This window comes from Stegostoma tigrinum, chromosome 15, assembly GCF_030684315.1.
Source record: "Stegostoma tigrinum isolate sSteTig4 chromosome 15, sSteTig4.hap1, whole genome shotgun sequence".
NCBI lineage: Eukaryota > Metazoa > Chordata > Chondrichthyes > Orectolobiformes > Stegostomatidae > Stegostoma > Stegostoma tigrinum.
Window position 1 is genome coordinate 47,883,178 of NC_081368.1, and position 19,118 is coordinate 47,902,295.

Genomic DNA, 19,118 nt, shown 5'->3' on the forward strand with positions numbered 1-19,118 from the left:
ATTATTATTGACCCTTATTAAAGGAGGCATCTGTACTCATATAGTAAAGGAAACTGAAGAGTTTTAACAGAAATCACATTACTGTTTCACTTGCCCTTCTGTGTTTCCTCTTCTGGAAAAAAATCACGACTAATCAAATCATCAGCTGCTTCGGCATGTAATTCTTCATCAAAATCCTTCTCACTGTTGAAATCTTTTGCCATCTCCACCCTAGGCTCCAAATCTCTGGGTTCTGTCCTGAACAAATAACTCAAATCACCCTCACTCCACTCAATGCTGTCCTCATCATGCATTTGGACGACAACCGGCTTCCATCGGAACACTGCAGACTTTTTACCATTCACCATCACATCAGATTTGTCCTCAGAATCTGCCTGCTTGCAGTCTTTAACTGGTTCTTTCATCCTTTTTTCTTGTTCTGGTACTATGCTGACCACCATGTCTGCTCCTATTTCATTACTTTTTGCACTTTCTGCAGCTAGGATAAGATACATGCTTGTTAGTACAAAGAATGACAATGCATAATACAGGCTAGCATCGGTAATGGAAAAATCAGATATAATCAGACCCAAGTAATGTTCTTGGGACATGGGTTCGAATCCCACCACAGGAAACAGTGGAATCTGAATTCAACAAAAAAATCTGGAACTAACAGTCTAATGATGACCATGAATTAGTGACAATTGTTGGAAAAACCCATCCAGATCACTAATCGCCTTTTGGGGAAGGAAACTGCCTTCATTACCTCGTCTGGCCAACATGTGACTTGAGATTCACAGCAATGTGGTTGACTCTTAACTGTCCTCTGGGAAATTAGGGATGGGCAATAAATGCTGTGCCAGACGGCGATGCTAATTGCCTCGAGGCAATGAATTTAAAAAAATGTAGGAGCAAATTACTGCAGACGCTGGAATCTGTACTGAAAACAACAAATGCTGGAGAACGCAGTGGGTCAGACAGCATCCATGAGAGACAGCAAGCTAATGTTTCCAGTTTAGATGACTCTTCATCAAAGCTGATGAAGACTGGCTGATCGGCTGTCATCTCCAGCATTAGTTGTTTTCAGTACAAACAAAAACTAGAATTGAATAGGCCTAAAGTAGTTCTGTATCAGTTACTGAGGAATCATATATGGCAAGTTACAGCTGTGATCCAGAATTAGTGTTCCACTGTTTCCTAGCTATCCACAATTTTTGATTGTCATCAAATTATTCTTGTGAAATGTAAAGGAATTATATATATCACTAAAGTAACACATTTTGATACATTTTGTTATGTAACTAATGTACAATCAATACTATTATTTAACTTAATACATGCAATATTTATTTTCTCCTTTTGACAATGTTAATCCATGCCTGTTTATAATTTCAGTTGATTGATTTCTGCTGGGACTGCATCTTCAACTTGACTGTGACAGTGACAAAGTGGTAGTTTGATTATTTTAATTATTCCAAAAGCCTTCCTTCAACAGCCATGTCACTAGTCTCTGCAATTAATCCTTCCCCAAACTTTTATACCTTGCTATCTCTTTTTCAAGTGCACCTCAAAATGTTCCTCATTTGCCCTAACATCATAAATTTAGATAGTAGGAATTGACGATGCTGGAGAATCTGAGATAACAAGGTGTAGAGCTGGATGAACATAGTAGGCCAAGCAGCATCAGAGGAGCAGAAAAGCTGGCGTTACGGGTCGAGACCCAAAATGTCAGCTTTTCTGCTCCTCTGATGCTGCTTGGCCTGCTATGTTCATCCAACTCTGTACCTTGTTATATAAATTTAGATTGTCATTTGTGTTATTGTTTTCCTTCTGTTAAGTCTGACACTTTCCAGAAACACATCCCAACTAATGACACCGGAAATATTGAGCACTCCATCCTTCAAGTTTGCCTCTAATCAATATAAATGCTTCACCGTGGTTCAGATTAGTTAATCAAGCATAAAAATGTGATAAAGCATGGAATCTCCTGGGTCTAAATGGCTAAGTACTCTATACCACAGATTGGATATTGCATTTCATGTCGAATGAGATACCAATAACTTTGACTCCAAATTTGTAGCATTTTTGAATGTACCATTCTTTCAAGTGAGGATTTAGGTTGGATGCAGGGCTGGTGTTTGTTTTGAAGATCAGTGGAATTTTTCTCTTGTACACTCGAACAACATCACCTGAAGATAAACTGACTTGTCCGTTATCTGATGACAATCTGTGTAACATTCTGCTGATGTAAAGTGTTTTCCATGCTTCCTACATAGGCATGGTCAAAGCATTTCGATCAGGAACAAACTACATGAAACTCTTTAAAAAGCATCAAGAGGAGAAAATATTTTATAAATGAAAGTATACTTTTATAAGCACTGAGTTATTAGGAAAATTATAGAGATGTTTTTGCAGCATTGTGAACATTAATATTATACAATAATAATAGCTAATTTTATTATTTTCTTTATCTTACAGCAGAAGTTTATCCATTATCTCCACATTTGCGCCAATAAAATTAATACTTTTTAAATAAGATGCTGAGTGATAGAAGAAACACAAGAGGACTCTCACTTATTATGTTTATATATTAATACATATGGAGTGTTTCCTGGCTTCCAATTCCTCTCAGTAGGAGTGTCAGATCTTCATTCAGCTGCAACTTGGATCGAAGAGTGAAAAGAAAGAAATTGAATATATTTTCCACCACCCTATCAATGACATCTGTTGGCCCTGCGCCATATTGCATTGAACTGACATCCCGTATTTTGTGGGAATACAATTTTGTTTCAGTTCAGAAGCTTCAAATCCACTTAAAACAATTGGGAATTCTTTTATTTGGCTTCTTTATTAACATCTGTTACACCTATGAAATATACAGTTTATGCTTAATTTTAACAGTTGCTAACTCCAATTTTCACTCATGAATCTGGAATGCAGAAATGGGACATTTCCCAGCAATATGTATAGGAACTTACATTAGACAGCATGTTAGGGTAACTGCCTGTTGAAATACTGCTATAGAATCATTTCGTGTCCACTGAAGACAGCATGTAATATCTCAATTTAACATCATATCTGAAAGTCTGTACCTCCTACAGTTCTGCACTCAGTAGTACTGCAGTACTGCAGTAGAAGGTCATCCTAGATTTTTGCACTCAAATTTTTACAATGGAACTTGAACCTATGACATTCTGATATAGACTTCTACCAACTGGGCCATGGTTAACATTGTTGCAACCCTGCAAACAGAATGTTGGTGATGCTGAAGTTTTGTTATGTTCATAACTTCTTGTCATTCTGTCAAAGATATCAAGCTAACACCTAACTCAATCTTTGCCAACCAGCCATGTCTGCAAAGAACTGTTTAACAAGGGTACTTTTCTTAGTCTTTCTCTGGCAGTAAGAGCCACTAATGGCAATTATTGAAGAATTTTACACAAGGTAACTTGAAATTGTCCCTACAATAACTATTAGTGACAATCTCAGACAGTGAAACCAGATAGGAATTCGGTGAAGATTCTATCTTCTCGTTTCTAGTTTGCTAGACATTATCTCTGACATGACATCCCATTAGCTAGCTCAAACTAAAGCCAAATAAGGACAGCTACAGATACGACGCAAAACAGTGATTTCATAGACTGGAAAACAATTTTGTGGACCCCTTACATTCCATGTTCCAAGGAAGCCATGTGGCAAAACACTTTGTCTGGTACCAGCAGGTGACAGAAAATTTGCAGGTAGTACACCAACCATCGTCAGACATATGTTGGCAGTGGGTGATGCTTCTTGCTGGATAGAACGAGTATAGCTCAGATCCTAAAGCCTTTGAAGGATTTGTTGTACTTGATAAAGCACAAGAATGTGTGACCACAGTGAATTGATATTAATATAATGCCTGATATTAGGCATCTAAGGAATCATATAAATTTAGTTGTTTGTCTTCATGACACTATGACAGGTATTAGTAAATATACTATACAAATATGAGGGGAAACAAGTTTTTTAAAGGGAAGGGTTCTCAGATCAGTCTGTTTTGCTTAAAAAATAATGAGCAGAATACGTTACCAGAAAATATCATAAAAGTGGAACGATTAAATTGGTATAAGCAATTAGAATTCTATTCAGAGAGAAATGATTGAGAAAAGTATATTGCAGACTGGATGAATAGGAGTTTAAAAAGTCATGCTTATTCAATAAATTTCGTTGCTCATTCCTAGAAATTCTTGAGTTCATTACTTTCACTTGCCTCCATTCTTGTCTGGTTCCTTTGTTTGAAAGTCTGTGCCGGAATCTGCTGGACTCTGATTTGATATCACAGGTAAGCTCTGTACAGACTCGCTCACTCTTACATCTCTTCCTTGCAGCTTGATATATGACCTGCTTCCATAAACCCTAACCTGGTACATGAAATCTCCCTCAGACACCACTTTGCGGATCACTACTGTTCCATATCCTCGACCTGATGAGAAAGAACTCACTAAAATATTTGCAGACAGCAAACATCGAAGTTTCTGTTTCATTAGACTTACAATGGAAACAGAAAAGTATTTGAGAAACGTAGCTTATTTGAGAAACACAATTCAAAGATATACAATGGTCTACCTCCCCTTCATTTACCTATCATAGAATCATTGCATCCCTACGGTGTGGAAGCAGGCTATTCGGCCCATTGAGTCCGCAACAACCCTCTGAAGAGCATCCAACCCAGAACCACCATGCTACCCCATTGCTGTCATCCTTTTTTCCCATTGCTGCATATTCTTGAATACTATGGGCAATTTAGCATGGCCAATCCATATGACCTGCACATCTTTGGACTGTGGGAGGAAACCAAAGCACAGGATTGGAATGTGCTAACTCCACACTGACAGCTGCCTGAAGCTGGATTCAAACCCAGGTCCCTGGTGCTGTGAGGCAGCAGTGTTAGCAACTGAGCCACCATGCTGCCCCTGAAAACTACCTATAACATGTTAATAGAAAGGACTCGGGCAGTGACTGTCTTTTCACTGCCTACATAATCATGAGATATGTGAGTAAGAAGTTAATAGTTTTAATTGACTAATAATAGAAAATTGGCTGCCAACATACACATAGCTACAGAGGTCAAGTTTAAAGTAACAGACCAAAATATTTAAAGAGGTACAGCCCACAGATACTCAAAAAAGAGCAATGTAGCATTGAATCTTTTGGGATTAATCTGAATGGTAACAGCTGGATGAAAAACAGGTGCTGCAAATCAACCATTCATTTGACATTCTGCTCAAACGTCCTTTCTAGACAGAATAAAAATTTTCTATTCAACATTTTTCATTATGGATATAAATTCAAATCGGCTCTGTGTGACTTTTACTGTGAAATTTCCAATACCAAAGGAAAGAAATACTAAACTTTTAGTTTTTCTTTCAGTTAGAGCCAAACAAATTAATTCTTGAAATAGTCCTTTAAAAAAAAGGGATAATGGGAACTGCAGATGCTGGAGAATCCAAGATAGTAAAGTGTGAAGCTGGATGAACACAGCAGGCCAAGCGGCATCTCAGGAGCACAAAAGCTGACGTTTCGGGGCCTAGACCCTTCATGTCTAGGCCTGAAACGTCAACTTTTGTGCTCCTGAGATGCTGCTTGGCCTGCTGTGTTCATCCAGCTTCACACTTTATTATCTTTAAAAAAAAGGGTTGGGTTTCATTGGGAGTCCATCAATCTACTTTAAACTTTGGCAAGTTTATAATCAGCAAAATCAATCATTACACCCTAATTTCATTGGACATTGTTCTCAATAATGTCTTCTTGTCATTGTTTTTTGCATCAAAATCAACATTTGACTCAGTACTTGCAGCATCACTTTGATGCCAATTCATCCCCTGGTGTTTTTATGTTCACTGCGTCCACTACTTCAATGGCTGATATGCATGTTCTCACCCCAGACCTCAACTTCAGATTTGAACTTAAACCTAAACCTAACCCTACACCCCAAGTCTACATTTATTACACTTACATGAAACAGAGGCTAGTCTAACCCTGAGGCCCATTCCCAGCTTGTACTCAGTTACCAAACTCACCATATCTTTGTAAACTGGAATCTAACCTTAGTACAAATTCTAACCTTCAACATCTTTCAAATGCAAAATATCCTCATTTACACAGACCGTATTCCAAAGTCAGCCCTCAACTCATCCTGAACTGCAGCTTCCCTCCACAATGCTGCACCACTACACCCCAATCATTCCCAGTTCTATCTCTGATGTCCTGTTGGACATACTTCTGTATCACAAATACTTCTCTGCTTGCATGCAATTATACACATATATTTGGAAACGTGTGTTAGACTAAATCATTGTACTTTTGTATAATATCTCATATACGCTGACATAATGGGACACACACATAATAAATACAAACTCTTCGTCCATCGGCAAATAACTTCAACCATACTCTCACCACTGAATATATATGTTAACCACATGCATGTTCAGGTACAAAAATAGGCACCCCTCAATACCTTCCTTCTTCTTTTCATGTACAATTGACACAGACTTGCTCACTGACAGGAGATTTCTAGGTCCTCGATGTCCAGCTTTCCTGATGGTGTTTCTCAAGTTCTTCTGAATAAGGTTCTAGAATTTAATTTGTACATTGGTGTTGATTATTAGACATGTTACAGTCTCTAACTGCCTTGTATTTTTCTGTGCATAACTACAGTGCGATGCCAATCTTCAGCATAACAGATCAAGGAAATTCATATGTAAATGACTATGACCAATCCTTTGAGCCAGTTCAGTGAAACAGCCACCAGCATTGGTAATTACTATTATCCCATTCTAGTATAAGAGGCTGGATAGTATGGGTTTTCTGCTTTGAAGTCAGCTCTGAAATGGCCATGATCTTACACCTGATTGGATAACTTGTTAGAAATCAAGCTCCACTATTCCCAAGTCGTCATAAAAAGTAAAGGGTTTGAAAATGGCAAAGAATTTCCCAATTTACCTGTCTTTCGGGCCATGTTAACAAAAACATGGCCTAGGTTCCTACTCTTAACAAGAATCATTATTTATTACAAATAAATTGATTTCAGCTACAGATAAACAAGTAAGAACCATCAACCTATAACACCGTTTGTTAAAATTCCTACCCGTTAAAAACATTCCACCAACACAGACAGACACAGAAAAGAAATTGTATTATGGGCAGAGGGAAAGGCTTGATAGACAGATCACTATCGCTGTTCACAAGATCTGCTGGGATAATTCTTGTTCTAGTCAACTGCTGCTTTTTGATCTTCCTTCTCCGGATGCTGTCACTTGTTTGCAGGAGTTACAGGATGACCAGTTCATTTATTAAGTTCTCTAACTTATTAATTAAAAGTCATAGCTTGCAACAACTGCAGAGGAAAATTAACAGACTTTTTACAAGCTTAAAGTGACATTTGCCTGAATTTACAGAAGTTTGCTGATTGTCCTGTTCACAGTCCCAATCTGTTCAGCCAATCACATAGTTGTTGGCAGGCAGAAGGCTTTTGTTGTTGATAACTGCTCACTTGTCCACAGACCAATCGATTACTTGTTGCTGACTAAATTTCCATTTGCACACAGCCCTTGGCTCCAGATCATCTGCAAACTTACCACTGCTACACAGCAGCTGTGTAAACAGCACTTATAAATCAGGTTACTTGCTTTAAAAAGTGCTGTAATCCTTCAGCAATCCTTGCTTTTTAAAACAGCCCTTTTTCCATTTCAGTCCACAATCAAAAATACGGAAAAATAAAAAGACCAGGTCTTTACTGTAAATTAGCACCTGAAACTTCAGATACAGTGGGCCACATGGTCATGTTTCTGGTGATTTACAGCCTTTTCTTAAATATGAATAATTCATTTTATTTCTTTTCACTAAGCCAAACATTGTGCTTCGTGAATTTTAGACTCAATTTATGTCATTCAAATCAGTTATGTTAACCACTAAAATTCTATTCGTACAATCCTAGCTAATGCTATTACTGGATGCATCAAATCACAGATTAAAATCTGGTTTTATGGCTTTTTAAAACTTAACAAAGTGATCTTTCATTGAAGAATAAGTGTGCAATGCTGCAGATTTGATTTTATCAATAAAAGAGGAATTCATTATGCAAAAGCAGTAACAATAAAGTAGAATAAACCAAGCTATTTACATGCAATACAATTTTAAAGATTTGAAGCACATGGTAAAATACAATCTCATTTATCCCAACAACATTGCTTACAGGACAGAAACACCAGAAATAATCCATTTTTTATGACATGAATAGCTTGATGTAACTGCTGTGTCAACTTCTGATCTTTCTATTCATACAACTAAGCTTAAACTTTCTCAGCTTCAAATGATCCCTTCAGGGTACAAACCAAACACTTCTGTTCTGAAGCTTTCAAACTGAATTTCTTACATTAAGGTAAACTATTTCTTAACAACTTTAAGCTATCTCTTTTCTTTAGGAAAACTGCTTCAGTTTAACTTACAATCAGAATTTATACAAACTAAAAGCAAAAAGTGTTTCTGTAAACAAAAGAAAAATCCAGATCCTTCTAAATGAAACAGCCTAATATATTCCATGGTTTAATCTGTCTGGCCGTAAAACACACCCAATGCAAAGATCAACCCATTACACTCCAGGAAGCCATTCTCTCACACAGGGCTTTAAAAAAAAAAGCTCCAGAAATGCTGACAAGTTGCTCATCAAAGTTCTTCACACACATAGACCAAAACTCTCAAGCCAGTAATTCAAAATCCAAACTCTCAAATAAATGAAACAATAATACACATAAATCCCATGACCATAAATCACATTATCACATTTTAATTTTCTTAAACCTGCACTGGGTAAATGATGATTTATTGGCAAAACTGTTAGAATACTGCATGCATCAGATCAATACTGAGGGAGGTTTTGTTCAGTGCAATTGTAAAACTTTATATTTTATCACACAGGTGCCTCTTGATCCAAATGGTATTAGATTCTGTCACTTTACAGTAACTTGTATATTTCAATTAAGGCACCTCAGCTTCCTCTAAACACCAGCAAAGAAAAATCTAACCTATCCAACATTTCTTCATAAGATAACTCATCTATTGCAGGTATTAGTCTAGTAAGCCTTCTCTAAACTGCTGCCAACATAGTAATATCCTCTTAAGTAAGGAAAGCCGTACAATACATGATATTTCAGATATGGTCCCACCAATTCCCTGTACAGGTAGAAGCAAAACTTCCCTACTTTTGTATTCAATTTCCTTCACAGTAAATGATGACATTCTATCAACCTTCCTGATTACCTGCATGCTGACTTAATTCAATTCATGCACTAGGGCATATATCCCTCTCCATCTCAGCACTCTGCAATCTTTTACTTTTTAAATAACAAACTTTTTTATTCATCCTGCAAAAGATTTGACATTTTCACACATTAAACTTCATTTATCAGATCGAAGCCTATTCGGTTAACTTATTTATATTCTTTTGTAGACTGCCTGCATTATCTTCACAACTTTTACGAAAAAGCAATTCATGGGATGCTGGTTGCCCATGTTTGTTGTCCTTAAACAGGTGGAAGTCAGCCATCTTCTTGAAACATCGTAGTCAATTTACCCACAATACTGTTAAAAAGGGAGTTTCAGGTTTTTGACCCAGCAATACTGAAAGAACAGTAATATATTTCCAGGTCAGATTCCAGATTTTTGTTTTCAATCTCAAAATTCTATGATCTGACATGGTGGCCAATTCACAGAACGTGACCTGATCTTCAAATTACTATTCCAGCAACAATATCACAATGCCATAGCCCATCAATTAATTTACTTTCTTGCATATCTTTGTCATCAGCAAACTTAGCCACCATACGTTTGATCCCTTCATACAATTTGCAAAACATTGATGCCTTAACTGAATGGGCACACTTGCTACATCATGCCAACCAGAAAATGACCCATTCATGCCTACTGTGTTGCCTGTTAGCTAGCCAGTTTTCTATTCATGCTAATAAGTGAACAACATACAATGATCTGCTAATGATCATTGATGTAATGCCTTATGAAATGCTGTCTAAATATCTAGGTACAGTAGATTCAGCAGTTCCCGTTTATCAACAGAATATATTATTTCTTCAAAGAATTCTAATAAATTAGATAAATCAACAAATCCACATCACAAACCTTTGCAGTGTTTGCCTGACCACCTCAAACCACTCTTACTGTCCCACAGTTTATACCATCTTTGATTATTGAAGCTTTTAAAATCTTCCTATGACAGATCTTAAACTAACTGGCTGGCTAGGGTTCAGTAGTTTCCTGATTTCCATCTCCCTCCCTTTTACAATAAAGGATTGTATCTGTTTTCCCAATCTAATAAAACATTTCCCAATCAGAGGAACTTTCAAAAATTAAAATCAACAAGTCAACTATCTCAGATAACAAAGTGTGAAGCTGGATGAACACAGCAGGCCAAGCAGCATCTCAGGAGCACAAAAGCTGACGTTTCAGGCCTAGACGGTTCATCAGAGAGGGGAATGGGGAGAGGGTTCTGAAATAAATAGGGAGAGAGGGGGAGGCGGACCGAAGATGGATAGAGGAGAAGATAGGTGGAGAGGAGAGTATAGGTGGGGAGGTAAGGAGGGGATAGGTAAGTCCGGGGAGGATGGACAGGTCAAGGGGGCGGAGGTAAGGAGGGGATAGGTAAGTCCGGGGAGGATGGACAGGTCAAGGGGGTGGGATGAGGTTAGTAGGTAGGAAATGGAGGTGCGGCTTGAGGTGGGAGGAGGGGATAGGTGAGAGGAAGAACAGGTTAGGGATGGCGGGAGCGAGCTGGGCTGGTTTTGGGATGCAGTGGGGGGGGGGGAGGGGAGATTTTGAAGCTTGTGAAGTCCACATTGATACCATTGGGCTGCAGGGTTCCCAAGAGGAATATGAGTTGCTGTTCCTGCAACCTGAACAACTATCTCATTGGTCACTTTTATTAAGACCCTGGGATAAAGTCCACCGGGACCTGAAGGACTTGCCAGCGCATAGTTCCAACAATATATGAATATTGTTTTTAACGAGAGTAATACATTCAAGATTTTCAGAGCACAGATAGGTGAGCCCACTGGTTGTGCTTTTCCATAGAGCTTGATGACAGAACAGACTATTTTTAGATGTAGATCCTGAACAGGATTGCTCAGTTATGAAGAAAGCTACTGAAATTCCAAAAGTAAACCATATGAGTCCGAGTCCAAGTTCACCACCCACATGCCAGTTTGAACCTAGGGACATCCTGATCTCACAATCCTTTCCCACAGCCCCTCTTGCCAGTTGCTGAAGGATGTGGGTGTAGACGACGATAGCTGCGTTTTCACTTCCCTAAAGGTTACTTCTTGGCTACATGATCATTTCCAAGGCTGACCCTTTTTCCACAGTAGTTGTAAGGATGCCAAGCTGGAGGCAAGGTTAGGTATAAATTTTCCATAATAATTTACCAACCCAAAAGGAAAGACCTAAGCTCCGGTACAGATGTGGGAGTCAGGGCTCCTTTGATCATCCTCACTTTATCCTTCAACGGGTGTAACCCAGTCTGTCAACTTTGCAACCTAATTAGGTCACTTGGAAACACATATTTTTCCCTCCTAAGGGGCATGCTTACAACCAAGTTCTCCAAGTACTCTTTATTGGTCTGCCCAGTTATTAGTCATCCAGATAAATGGCAACCTGGAGTAGCCCTTATAAAATGCTCTCCATCATCCACTGGAAAAGGGAGCATGCTGATGATACCCCAAATGGCAATCTTGTATATTGGTATAAACACTTTTGGGTACTAATTGTAGCATACTTCTGTGACTCCTCATCCAGTTGCAATTGCAGATAGGCATGGCTCATGTCCAGCTTTGTAAAGGACAGCACACCCCCCCTTGCCAACTTTGCATACAAGTCTTCTATTGGAGGTCTTGAGTATTTATCCAACTGCCAGAAGCTTAAAATCTGCACGAAGGAGAACTGAGCGATCAGGCTTCACAATTGGTACGGCCGGTGCTGCCCATTCTGCAAACTGCACTGGTTTGATGACTCCTTCACTCTCCAGCCTCCTGATTTCCAACTCTACTTTTGCCCACAAGACAAATGGCACTGGGCAAGCCTTGAAAAATCTCAGAATTGCTTCGTGGTCAACATGCAAAGAGGCTTTGACCCCTTTGATTGTTCTAAGCCCTTCCTGAAATACTTCTGTGTATTTCACTAGGACTTCACTGAGGCAGCCATTTTCTAAATGAAAAATGTTGAGATAATCTAGGTGAATCATTCTGAACCAATTCTGACCCAATTGGCTTGGGCCAAAGTCTTTTATTACCATCAGTGGTAACTGTACCGACTGCTTCTCATAGCAGACCAGAACCAGTCATTCCCTTTATCTGCAATAGTCTCCATTGCATGTTCTCAGTTTGGCTGAGGTCTTGCACAAACTTAAAGGCTGAAGTCCTGAGCAAATCTTGACAAAGACAGCTTCTGCAGCCACAGATACAAAGGTGTGGTGGTATCAACCTCTTTGTGAATTGAGTGACCACTTAACCAAATAGTAATTTTAATCGGTTCCGATTTGGATGTCATAAGCAATTTAATTGTTCCAACCTACATGTAGGGGGGCTTTCCAGGGCGTGCACCCTCCTGGGTACTGGCCAACGAGTTATCTTACTCAAGTCAAGCCTTATAGGACTCATTTAAAGTCTTCAGTTTGCATACCTAGAGCAACTACAATGGCTTGTCAGCCCAGTTCCTGAGGGGCCTTTAATCACTTTGTCAAGGCTCAGCTTTGTTGTTCAGTTCTGTTGTGGGCTGGGCTACAGTCGCTTTGCTCACGATATACCCTGCGAGAGGCTCTTTGATCCCTTACACTCAACTGGTACTGCCTAAACTCAGTTGGACAGGTGAGAGAGTCCACTTCCACTAGGGTGCCCTATCGTCCCCATGCTCCACTTGCCGCCTTTTCTAATGACAAATCCAGTTGTTTGAAGTCAAGTTAGATTTCAGCTGGTAGGCGCTTCTGCATGGTTACATCATTGAACCCCCATATCAATCTCTCAGCATCTCGTGCAGGGTTAACCAAAATCACATGCCTCCACTGGTCATCATGGTCAAAAATCCCAATGTGGATTCCCCCAGTTCTCTAACAGTCAAATAAAACCAATAGTATCTCAGAATTAGAGATTTGGGATTGTAATCTCTATTGCGCCAACTCTAAAAAGGTTTTAATATCTGGTGCCTCTGGGAAAGTTAAGCCATTTATAACTGAAAATGCTACAAGTCTGCAAGCTGGCTGGAGAATTATACATTTCTTTTCATTTACCCCAGTATTATTTACTTGGAAAAGACATCACATTCTTTCCACATACTGGGCCCAGTCTTCGATAGTAGGATCAAACGTGTCAAACTTCCCATATAAAAGCATAATGACAGGCATGCTCACCCAAATTCCAAGATAATTGTTGTAAGCAAATGTTCGTCAGGCACATATCGTTTTCTCCTGTCGCCGCTAAAATGACTGCAAAGAGGCCAATATCCCCATCACCAATTGACCCTTTATTTACTTGTGCACAGTACACTGGCTGTGGGCAGCCAGCTCGGAATCAGCCCCTTGAACTGATGAGATTCTAAAACTCCTGTTTATATATTTTTTCAGCAGTAGTGCTTATTTTCCCCAGGTCACATATTGTGTGTATGCAGGTGTCAGACACAGTTTAAAAAAAAACACTAGGTATGTAAATAACTTTATTAATATACCACCATCAGGAAAAACACCTATGTGACAAAAAAGAACCAGTATCAAGCAGAGACCCTAGGGGCAAAACCAGTATGAAATAAAAAGTGAGGGGGGAAGGGGGTCTAGGTTATATCAAAATAGAGTTTGTGGGGGAAATAAAGCACTCCACATCCCACGGTACCCACCTCTCCTGAAAAGAAATCGAGAGTGTTGGTGCATACCGCATGCTCCTTTTCCAGGGACACCCAGACAGGTATGCAGCCAAGGGAGAGGGACAGGCAGTCAGCCTTAACGCCCCCCCCCCCCCCCCCCCCCCCACTCCATGCTCCACTGCCTGGATCTACTAATGGCCAGCCTGGCCAGGGCCAGCAGCAGATTCACATTGGGATCTCTGACCTGCTTGCTCCCCTCTACACTGGCTGTCCAAAGATCAGGAGTGTGAGGCTGAAGTATAACCAAAAAGACAAAATGAGGTCTTTAAGATAACTGAAAAGGGAATGCAAGTGCCCAAACCCAACATACACATGGTTCACTGCCTTCACATCGCTGCAAAAGAAACAGTTGAGCTGGGTGTCCATGAATCACTACACTCTGCTATTACAAGTGACCGCTGCGTGCAACACCCTCCAACCCAGATACCTAAAGAAAGGCTGAGGACCACCGCATAGAGAGCCCTCCACTGCCTGGTACCTCCTGTTAATATTGGTCAACTAGGACTTTCCTGATTGGTACAGGTTTACAACCCTAACCAAGGACCTCAGTCAACAAGGTTCACCTGGTTCCAATCACTGCAGGTTGCCAGGATGTGTTGATGAGGGTAATGTCTATGACATTTACTTGGACTTCAGCAAGGCTTTTGATAAGGTCCCAAATAGCTCACTGAGAGTGAAGGAAAGACTCCATAAGATCTAATGAAATCTGGTTAACTGGAGCCAAAATTGGTTGAGTGGCAGAAAGCTAGGGGGTGATACTCAAGTCATGTTTTTGATACTGGAAACCTGTGTCCAGCAGGGTTCCACAAGAATCAGTGTTGGACTCCTTGCTGTTGGTAAGTTCCTGGATGATACAAAAATTCGTGGGATGGTAAATATTGAGGAGGATAACCTTAGATTACAGGCAGATATAGTCAGGATGGTCAGATGAGCTGATAAATGGCAAATGGAATCTAATCCAGTTCAGTGTGAAGTGATGCACTTAGGCAGGACAAACAAGGAACTGGAATACACGATGAATGGTGAACCCTGGCAAGTAATAAGGATTAGAGGGATCTTGGAGTGCATGTGCACCACTTGCGTAAGGTAGTGGGACATGTAAATAAAGTAGCTAAGAAGACACATGGGTTACTTGCCTTTATTAGCCAAGGCATAACATTTTAGGAGTAGAGAAGCTATGGTGGAATTGTATAAAAAGTTGGCTAGGCTACAGCCAGAGCATTGTGTGCATTTCTTGAATCTGGAAAACATTGTTGGAGGGATGTGAATGCAGTGGAGAGGGTGCAGAGGAGATTTACCAGAATGTTGCCTGGGCTGCTGTTGTGAAGAGAGATTGGGTAGACAGGGGGTGTAGTTTTCCTTAGAGCCGAAGAAACTGAAGGGGGAACATGACTGAGATGCATAAATGAATGAGGGATACATACAGGTTATGGCAAGAACTGCTGATGCTGGAGTCAGAGTCAATATATCGTGGAGGTGGATGAACACAGCAGGTCAGGCAGCATTACAGGAGCAGGAGAGTTGAAGTTTTGGGTCAGGGCTTTTCATCAGGACAGATAGGGACCTTACCAGGAGGCATAAACCTAAGATAAAGGCGGGAGGTTTGTAGGGTATGCGAGGGAATATTTTTTCATTCAGAGGGTGGGGAGAATCTGGAACTCTCTGCCTGTTGTGGTGGTGGAGGCAGAAACCCTTGTGGCACTTAAGAAGTATTTAAATGTACACTTGTGATGCCAAGGCATATAAGTTATGGGCCTAGTGCTGGGAAATGGAATTCAAATAGTTAAGATTGTTTTTGTTGACTGGTGCAGACTCATTGGATTGAAGGGCTTTTGCATGTGCTATAAATCTCCATGACTTTATAAAAATACCCCAGTGAAGTGTTATACCCCTGCCCTTTCTTTGTTGGAGCTGTATGTAATCCCAGCAGTAGCCAATCATGTCCATCTCCACCCAATTAACACTCCACTGAGCATTACATGGTTATGGGCAGCTACCAGGAGTGGGAAACATTTGCTTCTAACTTTGTCACTGACGGTAAGCATAACTCCGAAATGCAAAATTCCTGCCTCTATATTCGTTTTGGATTGTGAGATCAATGCAGATTCTATTATTCTACAATAAAATTTACTAACTGCCGGCAGCAACAAAATCTGAATGGAAGTAAAGGCAGACAAGTGGGAATATTTAACATCATGTTTCCATTTAAAATACTTAACAAAATCTTCCTAACATGTAGAATATTAAACTATTGAAAAGGAATTATGGTGACTGAAACAACTCAGCATCGTTTATCAGATAAACATCTGACCCCACAAACTATGCAGTTCCGCATGTCATAGTCTGACCTGTGCTGGATTACCTAGGTAAAGATGCCTTAGCAGCAGTAAGGTAGAAACAAATCAGGGTTTTTGATCCTGATCACCAACCAATGGCACTCTCATCTAAGTGCTATTGTATGCCAAATAAAGATAAGGCATAGAATGGATAGCCAGTCAGGTGAAGGACTAGACAGCAATTGATACCTGTGAAATCAATACTAGCAAGGAGTCAACACCTTCAGAAAAGGGTGTAGAACATGATAATCAAATAGAAGTGAATAAAAAAAACAAAATAAGTTACCATGTTTTAGAGCTTCTTCATGTTTATGAATAGGTGGTGTAGAATATGAAAGAAGAGACCCACTCTACCACAATAGATTTTCTAGGAACCTGGCATAGACAAGTTTATAATATTAACTTAATGTGATCACTTACAGCTTGCTGCATGCTGTTAAAGAGGGCAGCATAGTCTTCATTAAGAGTCATCAGTTCCTCATGTGTTCCTTGTTCTGCAATACATCCATCCCTCATGAATAGCACTTCATCACAGTCTACAAGATACTGGAATAGATAAGAAAACATAAGAATTGGAAGACAGTGTGTGTGTCTGCGTGCGTATGCGTGTGTGGCGTGTATTGAATGCTTTTAATTGCTCCCTTGGTAATGTCACTGATAAATCTCGAGGACCAGACTCAATCCCTGGAGATAAAGCAACTATTTTTGAATTTTTTTTTATCAATTACCTGTCAATTTAATTTGTGTTACACACCAAAAGCAGTTTACATGGGAGAAAAAAGTGGAATAGGATCTGGAGTAGGCATCACAAATCAACTAATGTAACAATTGCATGAGACAGGTAGAAACCCACAAGTTAGTAACCGGAATTAGAAATATTTTTATTCTGAGTTCTGAGAAAGAGTCACCAGACCCGAAACGTCAACTCAGATTGTCTTCTTCACAGATGTTGCCAGGCCTGTTGAGCTTTGAGTGTTTTTGTTCCTGATTTACAGCATCTGCAGCTGTTTCGGCCTTTATAAATATTTTCTGCTTCTTATAAATGATACTAGTCTCTACTGAATTTTCAAAAACAGTGAAGCAGTAAATATTTTTGCCTTGGCATGACAAAGACAAGAAGCAAAAAGTAGAAAAGTTAGCAAAAGCAGTGAAATGAAGAATTTCTGAAGAAGGATCCCGACCCGAAACGTCAACTGTCTTGCTCCTCTAATGCTGCCTGGCCTGCTTTGTTCCTTCAGATCCACATTGTGTTATTTCTGACTCCAGCATCAGTAATTCTTACTATTTTGAAATGAAGAATTGCCAGAAATGAACTTACATAAATATTGTGAGAAATAATGAGAGTCAGGTACCATCCTGAATATTCATCATTGCACCTGCCATGAACCCGTTTTTTTTAAAATTCATTCACAGGATGTGGGTGTCACTGGTTAGGCCAACATTTATTGCCCATCCCTAATTGACCAGACGGTAGCTAAGAGTCAACCAGGTTGCTGTGGGTCTGGAGTCACATATAGGCCAGACGGGGTAAGGATGGCAGTTTACTTCCCTTAAATGACATTAGTGAACCAGATGGATTTTTCCTGACAATTGACAATATATTCATGGTCACCATAAGGCTCTTAGTTACAGATTTTCTTTTAACAAATTCAAATTCCACCATCTGCCATGGTGCGATTCGAATCTAGGTTCTCAAAACATTACCTGGGTCTCTAGATCCAATTGTTGTCCTCAAGTGCAACATTACACTAATATTATATTTCACACCTCCTTCTTATTAAGGTGGATTTTGGATCTCTAGTCATAACTGAAAAACAGTTCTAGGCTGTGAGCAACACAAGCAGTATTTGCATTATTACGTTAGCAGTGGAATAAGGGCTGTAGTTAGATGAAACACAGTAACATAAACGGATGTTCATAATTAAACAAAACAGATAGGAAGAACATACAGCACTAAAACTGCCTGCCATTCAGATATTTTTGGAAATGCTAATTTTGGTTTGTGTCATAAGATTATAATAATTACAACACATAATATAAGGATACAATGTAACTGTTTGGCCCACAGTGTATATGTTCAGGGGTAATTAAAATGAATGTTATTGAATGTGTAACACAAGCAATGAATCACAGATGCTGGAAATCTCAAACAAAAACTGAAAGTGCTTGAGAAACTTAGTAGGTGTGGCAACAGAGAAAAACGGAGTTAGCATTTCGATGCCAGTGATCGTTCATTAGAATATATTGCTGAATGTTTGCCTACCTGAAGCTGGTGGGTTACAAAGAGAACAGTCTTTCCCTTCATTCCAGATTTAATAGCATGGATAAACATATGAGCTCCAACATGTGCATCTACAGCACTGAGAGGATCATCCAGCAAAAATGTATCTCGATCACTGTACAGAGCACGAGCAAGACTAATCCGCTGCCGTTGTCCTCCGCTGAGGTTGGCACCACGTTCTCCAATCTGTGGTGAAGATTTGTAAAGCTAATGCTATCTGAATATGTGAGATTGACTCATTAATCTTCAACTACTGTGAGGATTTTAAGGTTTTCGCAATGTTGAACTGCAGGTCTTTTAACATGATCAGTGAATTTCACTTGAATCAAAAATAATACTTAACAACATTGAATGATTAATATGGAAATGTAGCAACTTCAATTATAAGAATGCAAATTACCAGCTATAATTAATACCAAGCATGGTTCATAGTTTTACATGGATCATGTCAAATTTCTTTAACAGCTTGAGCACTCATCACTTGCTTGATCCTTCATATAAGTATAAAAATGAAACACCCTAAATCAATGCACACAATTTCAGGAAATGAACAATTAGCTTTCATA

At 39.5% G+C, this 19,118-nt stretch overlaps 1 protein-coding gene across 4 annotated transcripts in view; it reads right to left on the reverse strand.

The window, feature by feature from the left end:
- Nucleotides 1-19,118, reverse strand: part of LOC125458895 (ATP-binding cassette sub-family C member 5-like) — a 171,241-nt gene that overhangs the window by 49,640 nt on the left and 102,483 nt on the right. For 2 of the 4 annotated variants that reach the window (XM_048544703.1, XM_059651474.1), the window contains exons 14-15: nucleotides 18,535-18,738; nucleotides 16,692-16,817 (exon numbers count right to left, since the gene is read on the reverse strand). In XM_048544703.1, coding sequence (XP_048400660.1) covers nucleotides 16,692-16,817; nucleotides 18,535-18,738 — 330 coding nt within the window. Of the gene's footprint in view, nucleotides 1-13,429; nucleotides 13,506-16,691; nucleotides 16,818-18,534; nucleotides 18,739-19,118 lie in introns of those variants that run through there. The other 2 variants (XM_048544704.1, XM_048544706.1) reach the window with 2 other exon arrangements.